Source organism: Bos taurus, chromosome 23 (assembly GCF_002263795.3).
Source record: "Bos taurus isolate L1 Dominette 01449 registration number 42190680 breed Hereford chromosome 23, ARS-UCD2.0, whole genome shotgun sequence".
Classification (NCBI taxonomy): Eukaryota; Metazoa; Chordata; class Mammalia; order Artiodactyla; family Bovidae; genus Bos; species Bos taurus.
In genome coordinates, this window is record NC_037350.1 from 18773779 (window position 1) to 18786534 (window position 12756).

The following is a 12756-nucleotide window of genomic DNA, read 5'->3' on the forward strand; positions in this document are numbered from 1 at the left end:
AGAAGGCTTGCTGCGTTCGAGGCAGCTCCCTCGGGCCTGTCTGGGAGTTGACCGACTGTAGCACCGTACGTTTGTTCTCTGAGGGTTTCACTGTGTCACTTTCACCTCCTCTTTCCGTCTCGAAGAGTTATGTTATAGCTCTGATTCTTCATCCACTATGTTGACTCTTCCTCCCAATTTCATCTCATCGTGAAGCTTAGGAAAGTTGCTTTTCACCCTTCAAGACTTTGCTAAAGATGCTGAATGTAACTAGGATTGTCAAGCCCTCGAATATACTACTGTGTTCCTCTTTCAAGGCTGACTGTGACCCATGTCAATGATCACTTTCTGGTGGGCCTTTTAAGTACCTGTACATCCCATTAGAGGTAAGGTATGTATCTTGCTGAGGTCAAGATGCACAGCAGACAGAGGACCTTTCTCTTAACCTATTGCTCAAGTAATCCTGGGAAACAAGTTTTTAGTGAACCCATCCCGCTTTCTGATACTCACTTTGGGGATCAAGTGTGAAGCGCTGATTGTACACAGGCTGTCAAAAGTGACTCCAGTGTTTTTAGTGGGCTGCAAGCAATGATTCCAAAATGCTAGTTGCAATTTAGATTTTACCAATAGCAATGCCATCTCCAGAAAAGGTCGATGGGGTGAAATAATGTAAAAGTACAATTATGTAGTAAACTTTAAAGGCATTATCTTCAAATAATTTAATAACTGTCATATGGACAAGGAATCCCAGGTAGTGAACCTAAGATTAGGAGTGAACAGAGTTCCAGGAAAACATGCTTTCCTTAATATAAAGAACTTTGCAGACCCTGCTCTGTCACATAAAGCCCTTTATCTGCCAGTCTCCATACATTCTTGCAATACTGTGGGGCATAATTCATCTTGGAGCAGACACTTGAATTCATTTAAAGCAGTAGGTTGCTCTCTCTTATCTCCTCACCTGTCTTGGGCCTTCATTTCCTCTTAAGCATGTTTGTTCTGCTCGTTCTGTTTGGAGATTGTTCTTCTTGATAGGGAAGATTAAATCAAGTAGTGTTGGGTAATTTTCCTTTCTAACTGTCATCAGTAAAAATCATGCCCATTGTTCTCCAACTCTGGCATCTGTTAGCATCTCCTGTGGAACTTGTTACAGGTACAGAGGCCCAGGCTTTACCCCTGAACCAGAAGGTATGAGGTGGAGCCTGCCCAGATCACAGCTGCAGGCCCCAGGCCCTTGACCTGGGGCTCCCCTCGCCCACCCAGAGCCAACCTGCTCCAACCCAGGCCTCTCAGGGGTTCATCCCTCTGGTTGGGCCACGTGCAGAGGCAGCTGTGTGCCTCTGGCTGCTTCCTGGTTCCCGGGATGCAGCTCCTGAACTCCACCCTGGCCTCCATTTCAGCTGCTGTTTTCCCTACACGCCCTTCCCAGTCCTGGGCTGGACTTCTGCCCTGTTTCTATTGTGATGTTGTGAGAGGGAGATTTAAAAAGGTACGTATCTGATGATGTCACCTTGTACTTAAAAACACCCCCATGACCTTCCACCACTCTTAGTATAAAGACCAACCAACACCTCTTGCGTGGTCCGACAGGTTCTGCATAGCCTGGGTCCTTCCTGCCTGTTTTCCACCCTCTTCTCAAACTGTTTTGAACCTTTTGTCAGTCATCCAACCACACTGGCTTTCTCACCTCTTCAAAAAAGAAACTGTACTACCTCTGTCTCCGGAACTGGGTATATGCTGTTTGCTTAGCCTGCAGCCCTTTTAACCCCACCTGAGTATCCTCTGGACTTCTGCTTGCCCTTCAGTTCTTGGCTTAATCATTGCATCATTAGAGAAGCCTTTCCTGGCTCCCAGGCATGGCTGGAGTCCCTCATGGCACATTCTTACAATGCCAAGAACATCTCCTTTTTAGCACTTTATCACAGTTATATGATTAGTTGATTAATGTCAGTTTCTCCCACCAGATTGTAAACTCTGTTGAGGGCATGCAGACTCTTTATTCACCATTCATGTCTCTAGAACCTAGCAGAGTACCAGAGTAGGTGCTCAATAAACATTTTCTGAATGAATGAATGAGTGAGTGATGGGAGACAGTTCTTAGAACCACAGATAATAGCATCATCTATCCGGCAAAAGGATCCACCATGCCTGGGGACCTTCTATGACACCCCAACTGCTATAAGCTCACCCCCCCTGGATGTTAATAGCCCGAATTGAACTTGAATTTACTGCATTCACTTCAATATTGTGATTTGAACTAAGGTCACGTCCCCTGGCCAATACCACATCCCTGTCATTTCTCAGATTCTGGTCCTACCTGTTTGTGACTAGTTCCCTTTCCTCTATTGCCTTTACTCTGAGGCCCTAGATATGCTGAGGCTGAGACCAGGTTAGCTGTGACATGTGGTATGCCCTCTCATTTCTTCTATTAGGTTTTTCTTTGAAGTAAGGAAATTCCCTCATTTTCTGTAGGACAGTGATGAGTTCCTTCCAGCCCCAGATTGGTGATTCTGAAAAAACACCTCTTTTTGCCTTGTCTTAGCTTCCTTCTGGTTTTTCTTTTAATATTTTGTTAGAGGTGGTGATGTCTTAGACTGTATCATTTCTCATTCTCTCTTCCACTATCGTCTCTTAAGATTCGTGGAGATTCATGGAGCCCCTCTCCTTGCATTGTTTGTATTAACTCCTAGTGGCTGGTGTACCCTGTGAGGCATCTGGTTTTATCCAAACAGATTGCTGCTTTTTTGGTCAAATTTCAGTCTTTTTTTTTTTTAATTGGTGTGTAGTGTTTTTACAGTGTTGTGTTAGTGTCTGCCTCACAGCAAAGTGAATCAGCTATACGTATATCTCCTCTTTTCCAGATAGCCTTCCCATTTAGGTCACCATCAGAGCATTGAGTGGAGTTTCAAATTTCAGTCTTAAGCTCTGTGAATCGGTTGGGTTGGTTTTCTGCCAAGTGATTCTGGCCACCTTGGTCAGTTGGAGAGAACCCCGACTGGGGACAAGGAGGGAGGTCAGAATCCTCCTTTTGAGGTCTTCTTTGCTGACATGGGTCACAAGCTGCGCTATGAGAAGCACCCTGAGTGTCAGCTCCCCTCTCCCAGCTGCCCCGGATCAGCCCAGCAGGGCTTCAGTAATTTCTGGTGAGCTACCATCTCCAGCAAGGACTGAGTGTAGTAGGGTACCCAATTTTTCAAGTGGTTAGAATCATAGCATTTTATCTTCGGAAAACATCTTAGAGACCATCCATTCTCATGTTACACCTGACCACAGCGACAGTCAGAGAGGAGGAATCATTGGTGTTTGATTGCACAGTTAGCGCCAGAGCCCCCCCGTCCAGGGTTCCTTTTGCACCCCAAGAAGCCTGTTTTTGGACCATGTTTCTTCTTGGTCAAGAGAACCGGAAGTGAGTGGGAAAGCACATTCTAAATGTCCACTTAGTTATTGGCAGGGTTATTAGAGAAGACAGGGAACTTAACATTTAGCATTTAGTATAAATGTTAGGAAGTGTGAATGAATGAATGTGAATGATGCATCTATTTGTATTATGAATGATAGTAATACGACAGAAACAGTCTAGGATAGGAAATTGTAAATCTGCCTCCCTCCATTGAGATTATTGACTTTGGTTGCAACGGAGAGGCAAAATCTTCAGGAGAACTGTCTATGCAATTCATGTTAAATACCCCAGTTTTCTGAAGAAATATTTGGGGGTTTTCCAGCCTAATTTGAGTGCCGTTGAGGGGGAAGTGGGTAGAGGAGAAGGGGTGGGAATATGATGCTCTTCTAGTGATGCCCCCTAGTATAGCAGGTGCTCCCTGGGGGCGCATGGCTTGGGCAGAAACCACTGGCCACTGTCCTGCCACATCACCCAGCAGCCCGCTGGCAGCACAGACAGGAAGGAGCCACTTGTGTGCTGGTTTGGGCTTGGCCCCATTGGCTGGTTTCCTCCCATCTCTGCGTGAAGTTGAACACCGTATCCAAGGTGTGCCCTGTTGCGAGCAGTTCTCCGGAAGCAGTCCCCGTTTCACACCCGAAAGGTGCGAAAGGTGTCTAACCAGAGTGTTTACCAAAGGGGACCTGTTCACAGCAACTCCTGAGTTTCCATATGTACCTTTCCCTGTTCTTTTTTTCTTTTTCTTTTTCTAAATTTGTTTTATTTTTTGGCTCAGTGGCATGCAGGATCTTAGTTCCTCAACCGGAGATGGAATTCGCATCCTTGCAGTGGAAGCACAGAGCTGCAATCACTAGATCCCCAGGGAATTTCCTCCCTGGGCTTTTCTAAAGCTCTCTGCCCACTCTCCTCTCCCCATTTATCTTATTCATTAAGGAAAGACTTCTACCTGCTCTCCTAGAGTCACTTGTTTTTCCTCTGGTGCTTTTTTAATTGACCTACAATGCCTTTTTTTTTTTTTTTTCTAACCATCTGCCTCCCCCTTCCTCTTATTATGACCCTAAGTGTTCAGAGTTCAAGTGTGTAGACATGAAATGTAGTTTCTCAGTCATTTGAAAAGTCTGAGTACTCTTAGATCCCATGACTCTTTACAAATCATTTCAGGAAATGCATGATGCTGCTTCATTTTCCCCACACCCATTATTAAATGTCAGAAACTATGGTCTAACTCAAAGGAGAGATCTTGCTTTTCTCACACCCACGGTTTAAATAAATGCCAGTCTCCATTTCTGCCTGATACAGAGACCACATGAGATGCATGAGCCACTTCTCCCCCAGGTAGCATCAATTTCTGAGCATCTCCTGGGGATGTTTTCTTAGGTACTTTTATGTTCTGAGGTCTGTAGGATGTAAGGCAGATATGCCCAGTCTCCAGGTAGCCTAAGCCAAAGGAGCACCACTCTAGAAGGAGATCTTATAAGATCCACAATGATATCAGGGCACCATGGTTCATGTCTATCTTTAGAGCTTTTAAAGAAACACAGGTGCATGCTTTGACAGTTTTTGAATTAACTTGTCGTTTTATATGTTAGTCTTACTCTCCCCACCTGCTTGTGTAAGCTTTTGCACAGCAAGAAATGTCTTTAGGTTTTTTTTTTTTTTTATCTATTCCTTAGACCATCTCACTGCTGTGTAGGTTACAGAAGCTGTTCATGACAAGAAAAATGGATAGTTTGCTGACTCACCAGAACACCATGTAAAAACTTCTCTCCCCACCCCATCCAGAAAGCCCTTTTAAGGGTGGCAGTTATGACCATTGGTACTTTGGAGGTGAGAAAGGGACAGCTAAATAAGAACCTTGCGCTCAACTTGAGTTGAGAGAGAAAGTGCAAAGTGTTGGGAGAGAAAGTGCAAAGTGTATGCAGGTCCCTGGATTTTGGTGTCTTTTTATTTATTAACTTGTTTTATTTTTTATATCTTCACTCTGTATTTAATTACTTTCGGCTGTGCTTTGAGGCATGTGGGGAGTCGGGAGAGAAAGTGCAAAGTGTTGGGAGAGAAAGCACAAAGTGTTGGGAGAGAAAGTGCAAAGTGTATGCAGGTCCCTGGATTTTGGTGTCTTTTTATTTATTTACTTCTTTTATTTTTTATATCTTCACTCTGTATTTAATTACTTTTGGCTGTGCTTTGAGGCATGTGGGGTCTTAGTTCCCCAACCAGGGATCGAACCTGTGCTCCCTCCAATGGAAGCAGAGTCTTAACCACTGGACCACTGGGGAAGTCCTGTCTTTTTTTTTTTTTTTTAATTAAAAAATTTTATACAATTTTTAAAGGTTACTTCCTGTTTACAGTTATTACAGAATATTGGCTGTATTACCCCTTTGCTACAAAACATCCTTGAGCCTGTCTTATACCCAATAGTTTGTGCCTTTCTGGTGTCTATTTTTAAAGTTCATCCAACAGATGTTGCTTCAGCTAGAAGCTGAAGGGATTCCTTTTGTCAAGTGACGTGACTGGCTCCTTTTTATTTACCTGGCACTCTTCGTAGCTAGACTTGGTCTGCTGACACAGAGGAGACCACGATTTCTTCTGAAAGCATGCAGTTGTAGATCTGAGGTGTCCAGTCAGCATGACCTCAGAAGCCAGGTGCTAGTTGCAAGTGTGCGTCCCCAGTTAGACTGGGGGCTCTTCTCTCCTCAGTCATCCCCAGCACCTCCAGGAGCTCAGCCCTAGGTTTTCTCTGCCATTTAGTCGTTGTGATTAGTTACATCCTGCTGTGAGCACGGCTGCCCATTGTATAAGGAAGACCTGACTTTCTCTCTCCCCCCACACACCTTTTAGGTGATAGGAGAGAAACTTGGGGAAAAACAGGGGCGGAGACCTATTAAAATGTTCATGTGTGATTTCATATTTCAGGTTTCTCAAGCACGAAAGAGTATGTGCCCATAAAAAACCCAGCACCCAAGGTCTTGTTTTGCAGTGATCATATCCATTTAAAAACATCTGTCAGTGTTTTGAATGTCCAGAATATAGTAATAAAAATAATATTGAGGCTGTTTCCGTAGATTGCCATAGAGAAGTACTCAATTACTGTTCTTAAAGCACCCTAAAACTAAAGTGTAGCAGCAGTTTTGGCTATGAAATAGAGTTCAGTTATTTTCTGAAAACTCATGGGTGTTCATAGGTAATTTCAGATCACCCAGGATGTGCTACCAAGACAGTGATTGGTACCTTGAGCCTCTGAGGCCCCCAAATCAAGGATATTCTTATTTGTGTTGGATTGGAAGGACAAGGTGCTTCCTTCCATGTGTCTGTAGACTTGACAAGAGTTTTAGTGTAACTCTGGATGGAGCAGAGGGAAGGAATGCATTATACTAGCCCTGTGGGGCCCAAGGTAGATGAAGATCGTTTCTTGTTAATGGTTAATTTGTAGGTTTGTCTTAGACCTAGGTCCTGCACTCACTATTCCCTATTAGTAATCTTAGGATTGATGCCTAAAAACATCCGTCACCTGCTCTGAGTCATCCAAGTTCAGAGTCAATCTCAGAAGTCTCAGGTTTCTTCAGGAAGTTGAGTTCAGAAATCACTGGTGAGATCGGGTTAAGGTGACTTTTCTCTATTGTCAGCCTTAATAACTGTCCACAACAAAGCAAATGTGCTGTAATCATATGTTTATAAGATTACATTTTCTTAGTGGTTGGGCATTTAGGAAGTCAAGATCTTTTATAGCCATTTTTTCCCCCACTAACAGTTTGAAAATGTTGACGCGTACAGTATTAGAAAAGACACTGAAGTGATTAGGATTTCTTGGTCTGGGAGAAGCTAGGATGAGGAAGGAACGTGACTCAGGTTAAATGATTGTCAAGGCTATCGAAGCGACCAGACATAGTCTCAGGTGTAGTCTCCAAACAGCAGACTTCAGAACTGCAGGAAGCTTTCTTAAAATGGCCTTTTGCTAGAATAAGAGGTTAAGCGTTGGAAACATAAATACAGAACGAAGGCTCAGTAAAGGAGATGCTTTAATAGTGGTGAACGTTTACTGGGTTCTTTCCATATGCTAAGCTCTTTCCTACATGACCTCATTTAATCTTTAAAACAACTTTAGGAGGGAGGTCTTCTTATTTATCCCCATTATTAGGAACCTTGAAGTCAGATAGGTTATAAAATTTGTCCAAGATCCCACAGGCCAGAAATGAGGAGCTGGGGTTGATGAGGCCTCATTCACAGGGTGTTAGAGAAAGACTGGGGTGTTTGGAAACCAATCCTTTTTTTTTAAGGTTGCAGTTCCTTTTCAAAATTCCGTAGACTAGATCTAGTAAGCCCCATATGGCGGTTCTTGTGTTTTGTTTTTCTTTAGTAACTCTCCCTGTGGTTGTTCGGTTGCCAAGCCCTGTCCTATTCTCCTTAAGTAGGTCTTTATCATAGAATCTTAGGATGGTGACCTTGAAAGAGAGATTGGCCAGTCTGCAGCCTGTTCTTTGAGAGACAGAAAGCAAAGAGAGAGCTTCTCGCTTGTTTAGGGATAGTGAGAAGTTCTTTTTGCTAACACTGGGAATCTTCAGAAAGGCCTCTACTTAAAGGATAGTGATCCTTTGCTAGTTCAAGTGTGTATGCCAGCAGTCAGGAAGTTTATGTCAAAGCTAAAACCTCATCTGATACGAGTTCTTTTATAGCCTAAGGGGGAGTTAGAGAAAGACTAATTACTACTTCCTTATAAAATCCCATTATTCACTCCAGCCACCTCGGGAGGTTCCTGCAGTAGTTGTTTCTTGAGCACCTACTATGTGCTAGCCATTATATTGAATTGTGATGAGTCTGCTCTGGAACATCTTTAAGACTAACCGTAGACAACCCAGCCACGCTGGATAGTTTAGAGTCAGATTTTTTTTTGTTTTTTAAGATTTTTTGATGTGGACCATTTTTATAGTCTATTGAATTTGTTACAGTATTTCTTCTGTTTTATGTTCTGGTTTTTTTTTGCCTCTAGAGTCCGATTTTTAGTTTTTTTGAATAATGCTTAGCCATTCGCTCTGTTATTTAATCCTTATGATACTCTCTGAGACTGTATTATCATACCCATTTTACAGATGAGGAAATTAAAATACAGCCACATTAAGAAACACACCCCAAGTCACACAGCAGGGCCTTGGCCATGTGATGTGAGCTCCCACATCACAGGAGAATAATGATCATTTTCATATAGTACTTTAGAGTTATCAAAAGGCTTTTCTTGTGTTATTTCATGTAGTTCTGTAAACAAAAATGATAGTAGTTACAATTATACTCATTTTACAGATAGCGATGACCATTTCTATTTACTGTATTCTTTGTATGTGCCAAGGGTGGCAGACAACCTACTAGACAAGGTCTAGTCCGTGTAAATGCTCACAGAGCCCTGATAAGCATCCTGGTTCCCATTTTCCAGGTGAGCCACTGAGGCCCTCAGAATGCTCAACAAAGTGGGGAGCTGTGATTCAAACCCCAAATTGGCTGTCCACCTGGCACAATGAACTCTTGGCTATGTTTGCTTCACCATGCTATGCTGCCTCATTTTCTAGACGAGGAAACTGAGGTTCAGAGAGTTTGCTAGTACAGCCAAGGTATCCAGCTCACACATGGCAGAGCTGGGACCCCAACTCAGATCCTCTCATCAGAAAGGCCCCTTGTTTCCCCTTGTACTGAGCTGCCTCTCAGCTTGAGGAGAAATGCAAAGCTGTATCTTCCATTCCAGCTAAGTCCCCTGATTCCTTTGTGACATGTCTAAATGTCAGTGATTTTAGTCATTCTTTAGATTTCTTTGTATTTCCCCCACTTTTAGGCAGAGAGCCCTATACTGCTGGTAACGTGCTACAGTATGGGAGTGGAGATACAGATGAAACTGCTTGCTCAGGAAGTCATCTGGTGATGTTAGATTACCTGAGTCCCCTGTGCCCTGCTCATTTTGCTGTGTGGTTCTTATCCTTTGTATCTGTTAAAAATGGTGCTTGAGGGAAGGCCTTGTCTTTGTGAGATTGCTTTCTGATGTTGTAAGGAATGAATCTTTTTCCATCTGAAGATCATTTACCATTTATCTGAATAGCAAATGACATTAATGGTTAAAACAAGGAAGTATATCTGTATCAGATATATAACAGGATCAGGTTTGAAATGTTGCCGATCTATTACAGTCTCAGCCTTGAACATTTTAAAGCACAAAATTTCATTACTTGAATGATTAAATATCCATCCAATTTCTAAAGGAAACGTCTCTGTGAACCATTTACAATAGTTCTTTAATTCAAATTGCAAACTCAGGTAAATGTTCCTTAAAACAGAATTGGATGAAATTTTTCTGTATATCTGTGGATACAGTAAACATTCGATAAATATCCAGATGGATTTAATTATTTTGAGTCAAAGAAAGTATGTACCATTTAGATAGTCTTTAAATAAATTGTTTCTGAATTGAACAAATAAACAAGAAATAGCTGAAACTAAATGGCTTTGTACAGAAAGACTGAGAGGCTTTAAAGGAGGAATGATATCAGAAAAAAACCCACATCTTGTTATCCACTTTTTTTGGGTAGAGATAAACCTGAATTGACTCAAATGTATTTATTGTTTTCAAAAATCGAGCTTTTCATTTTCAGAGGCTGATAGGTAATATGGGAATAATTTAAAAATTAAACCTATTCTAAATGGATTAGCTCCAATTCAGGTGTGTTTTAATCATGAAACAATTCCTGTGTCACCGAAAGTTTTTTTTAAAAGGCAAGAATTAGTATCACTGAGCATCTCCTGTGCTAGCCCTCTCTGCATGGTCTTCTCATGCAGTGTCCACATATTATTACTTCCCATCCCCTTTTACAGATGAGGAAACTGAGGTTCAGAGTCACTGAGTGATTAACCCAAAAGCACACAGCTTAGAAATATAAGTCTCAGAACTTGAACCTAATTCGACATGTTCCAAAATCCATGGCTATTCTGATATACAAAGCTGTTTTGAGAACAGCCTGGTGTATTGGAATTTTTTAAAATTAAGAAAAAGTGAACTTTGCAAAAAACAAAAAATGTTAAGAGAACTTAGCTTATGATTCTCTGTGTATCTCCAAGAAACTCTGTTAGAGATACATTGAAAGATATTACTAATTCTCAGCGGTTCACTCTAACCAGTCAGTTGCCCATTATTTTTATTATTGTAGTGACTGTAGGTAACTCCGGGCCACATTCCAAACATGTGACATCGTTTAAACAGATTCCAATAGGATTAAAGACATTTCCCTGTTGTGTTTGGGTTTTTTTCTTCCTGTCAGAAACTCATGTGCTTTACATCGAAACTAGATGGTGATAAAGCTTTCTGTTCTTGGTTAGTTTTGAAATTAAGTTTTGTTTTTTTCTTAACGGTTATTTTCTGGGGTAGCTTTAGCATCAGAATAACATAACTGTGCATGCTCACTTGCTCAGTCGTGTCCGACTCTTTGAGACCCCATGGACTGTAGCCCTCCAGTCTTCTCTGTCCATGGGGATTCTCCAGGCAAGAATACTGGAGTGGGTTGCCATTTCCTTCTCCAGGGGATCTTCCTGACCCAGGGATCGATCCTGTGACCACTGAGCCATCTGGGAAGCCCAACATAACTGGCTCCTTTCTTTCCTGTTGTACTTACATGCTGTCCCCTTTGTGCTCATCTCTGCCCCAAACTCCTCATCCCCATTGACCTGCCTGGGATGTGAACTGTGCTAAAATCACAGAATCATGCATTTTTAGAACCAGAAAGCACGTCTGAAGGATACTGACTGGATGCACAGCAGCAAAAGGCACCATCTCCCTGCTCTTTAATCAAGTAAATTGTTCCAAACATTTCTTTTTAAAAAAGAAATAAGTAATACATGTTCATTGGAGTAATAAATTAAAAAAAAAAAAAACACAGAAAATAAAGAAAATAGAGTTCAACTTTGTGAAGATACCCAAAACAGATTGTTTTCTAAATGACTGTTAGTCTTTCCAAATAGAAATATTTACGTGTGAGGGAGACAAATAGTCCTTATGCATGATGCATTTTGTTACTTTCATAGAGACTCGGAGTCTAGAAAGCTGTGTGCTCCACAGGGCCTGCAAGGGTGGGGTTGTGGGAAATTCGTCGTCCTTGTATAGTCTGATTTTTTTTTTTCCCCTGCTTTATCCTTTCTAAGTTTGGGGTTGTGTGTGTAGGCCAGAGTGGCTGGTGTGCTAAGGATTTTCTTCTTCTTCCCAGACCCCAGGCAGGCGCAGTCCTCCCCGCCCTGGTCCTATGACCAGTCCTATCCCTCGTACCTGAGCCAGATGACTCCTCCGTCCATCCACTCCACCACCCCGCTGTCCTCCACGCGGGGCACCGGGCTGCCCGCCATCACCGACGTGCCCAGGCGCATTTCAGGTAAAGACCACACTTGATCTCAGAGCCCACTCTGGTGCAGGGGTGGGCCTGGGGCTGCAGGGTGGGCCTAGCTGTCTCAGCTACGCTCACAGTAAACTCTCCGTCAGAGGCTTGTGGACAGGGGTCCCACAGCTGCAAACCAGGTCTTCTGAATTACGGGGCTAGTGAGGGCTTGAACTTAAATTGAGGTCAAGAGCCTGAATCTCCACCAGACATGGCATCCTTTGCTAAGAGGACACTCAGTGTCCCCAAGGTCAATTGCATCCCCTTCGGTTGGCGCTGTCTCCCAACTGGGGCCTTCTCCTGAGGGTCTTGTGCCCGGCTGCCCAGCTTTCCTCTGCTTGCGTTCCTTTCTGTTCCTAACATCTGCCTGAAAGCCAAACTACAGCCTGAAGGCACAGCCCTCCGTTTCTAGAGGCTCTTAAACACCCAGGAGTTCCAGGTAGCCAGTTCAGAGAGAGAGAAACCACACACTTCAGATCCCCGTCAGACAGACACGAGTCACTCCAAGGACAGTGAGGCTGCAAGAGGCTTAAAGGGCCACGTGTTGTGGCCTCTGAGCAGCCAACTCAAGACCCAGGCAGCGCCATGAATCACACAGCTCACTGCTGTTGCTCGCAACGTGGCAGCCCCCAGGGCTCACCGTCCTCTCTTCCCAAGGCACCACGAAATTCTGTGACTCATGGTGGGGGTGTGTGTGATCAACATCCTGGCCGCACTTCCCCCCTCTCATAGACTAGCGTTTGTCCCTGGGAACCAGAGAGTATCCACGAAGATGTCAGATTGACAAGTGGAGGAAAGTTAAAGGCTCTCGGCCAACCCTCTGAGTCCTGTGAATAAGAAAAAAAAATCTGTCATACCCCCTGCCTCCGGACTGCAGCCCTGCCCCCATCAGTTCAGAAGCAGCCCTCCCCCACCCCCCCACCCCCTCCGTAAGAAGCACGCACGGTCGGACCCTCTGTGTGTGTCCGACACTGCTCTTGGCGTTCGGGC

The 12756-nt window shown here is 43.4% G+C and overlaps 1 protein-coding gene across 6 annotated transcripts in view; it reads left to right on the plus strand.

Annotated features, from left to right (window-relative positions):
• Positions 1 to 12756, plus strand: part of RUNX2 (RUNX family transcription factor 2) — a 351735-nt gene that overhangs the window by 179973 nt on the left and 159006 nt on the right. For all 6 annotated transcript variants that reach the window (XM_024984090.2, XM_024984092.2, XM_024984091.2 and 3 more), the window contains one exon: positions 11602 to 11763. In XM_024984090.2, coding sequence (XP_024839858.1) covers positions 11602 to 11763 — 162 coding nt within the window. The remainder of the gene's footprint in view (positions 1 to 11601; positions 11764 to 12756) is intronic.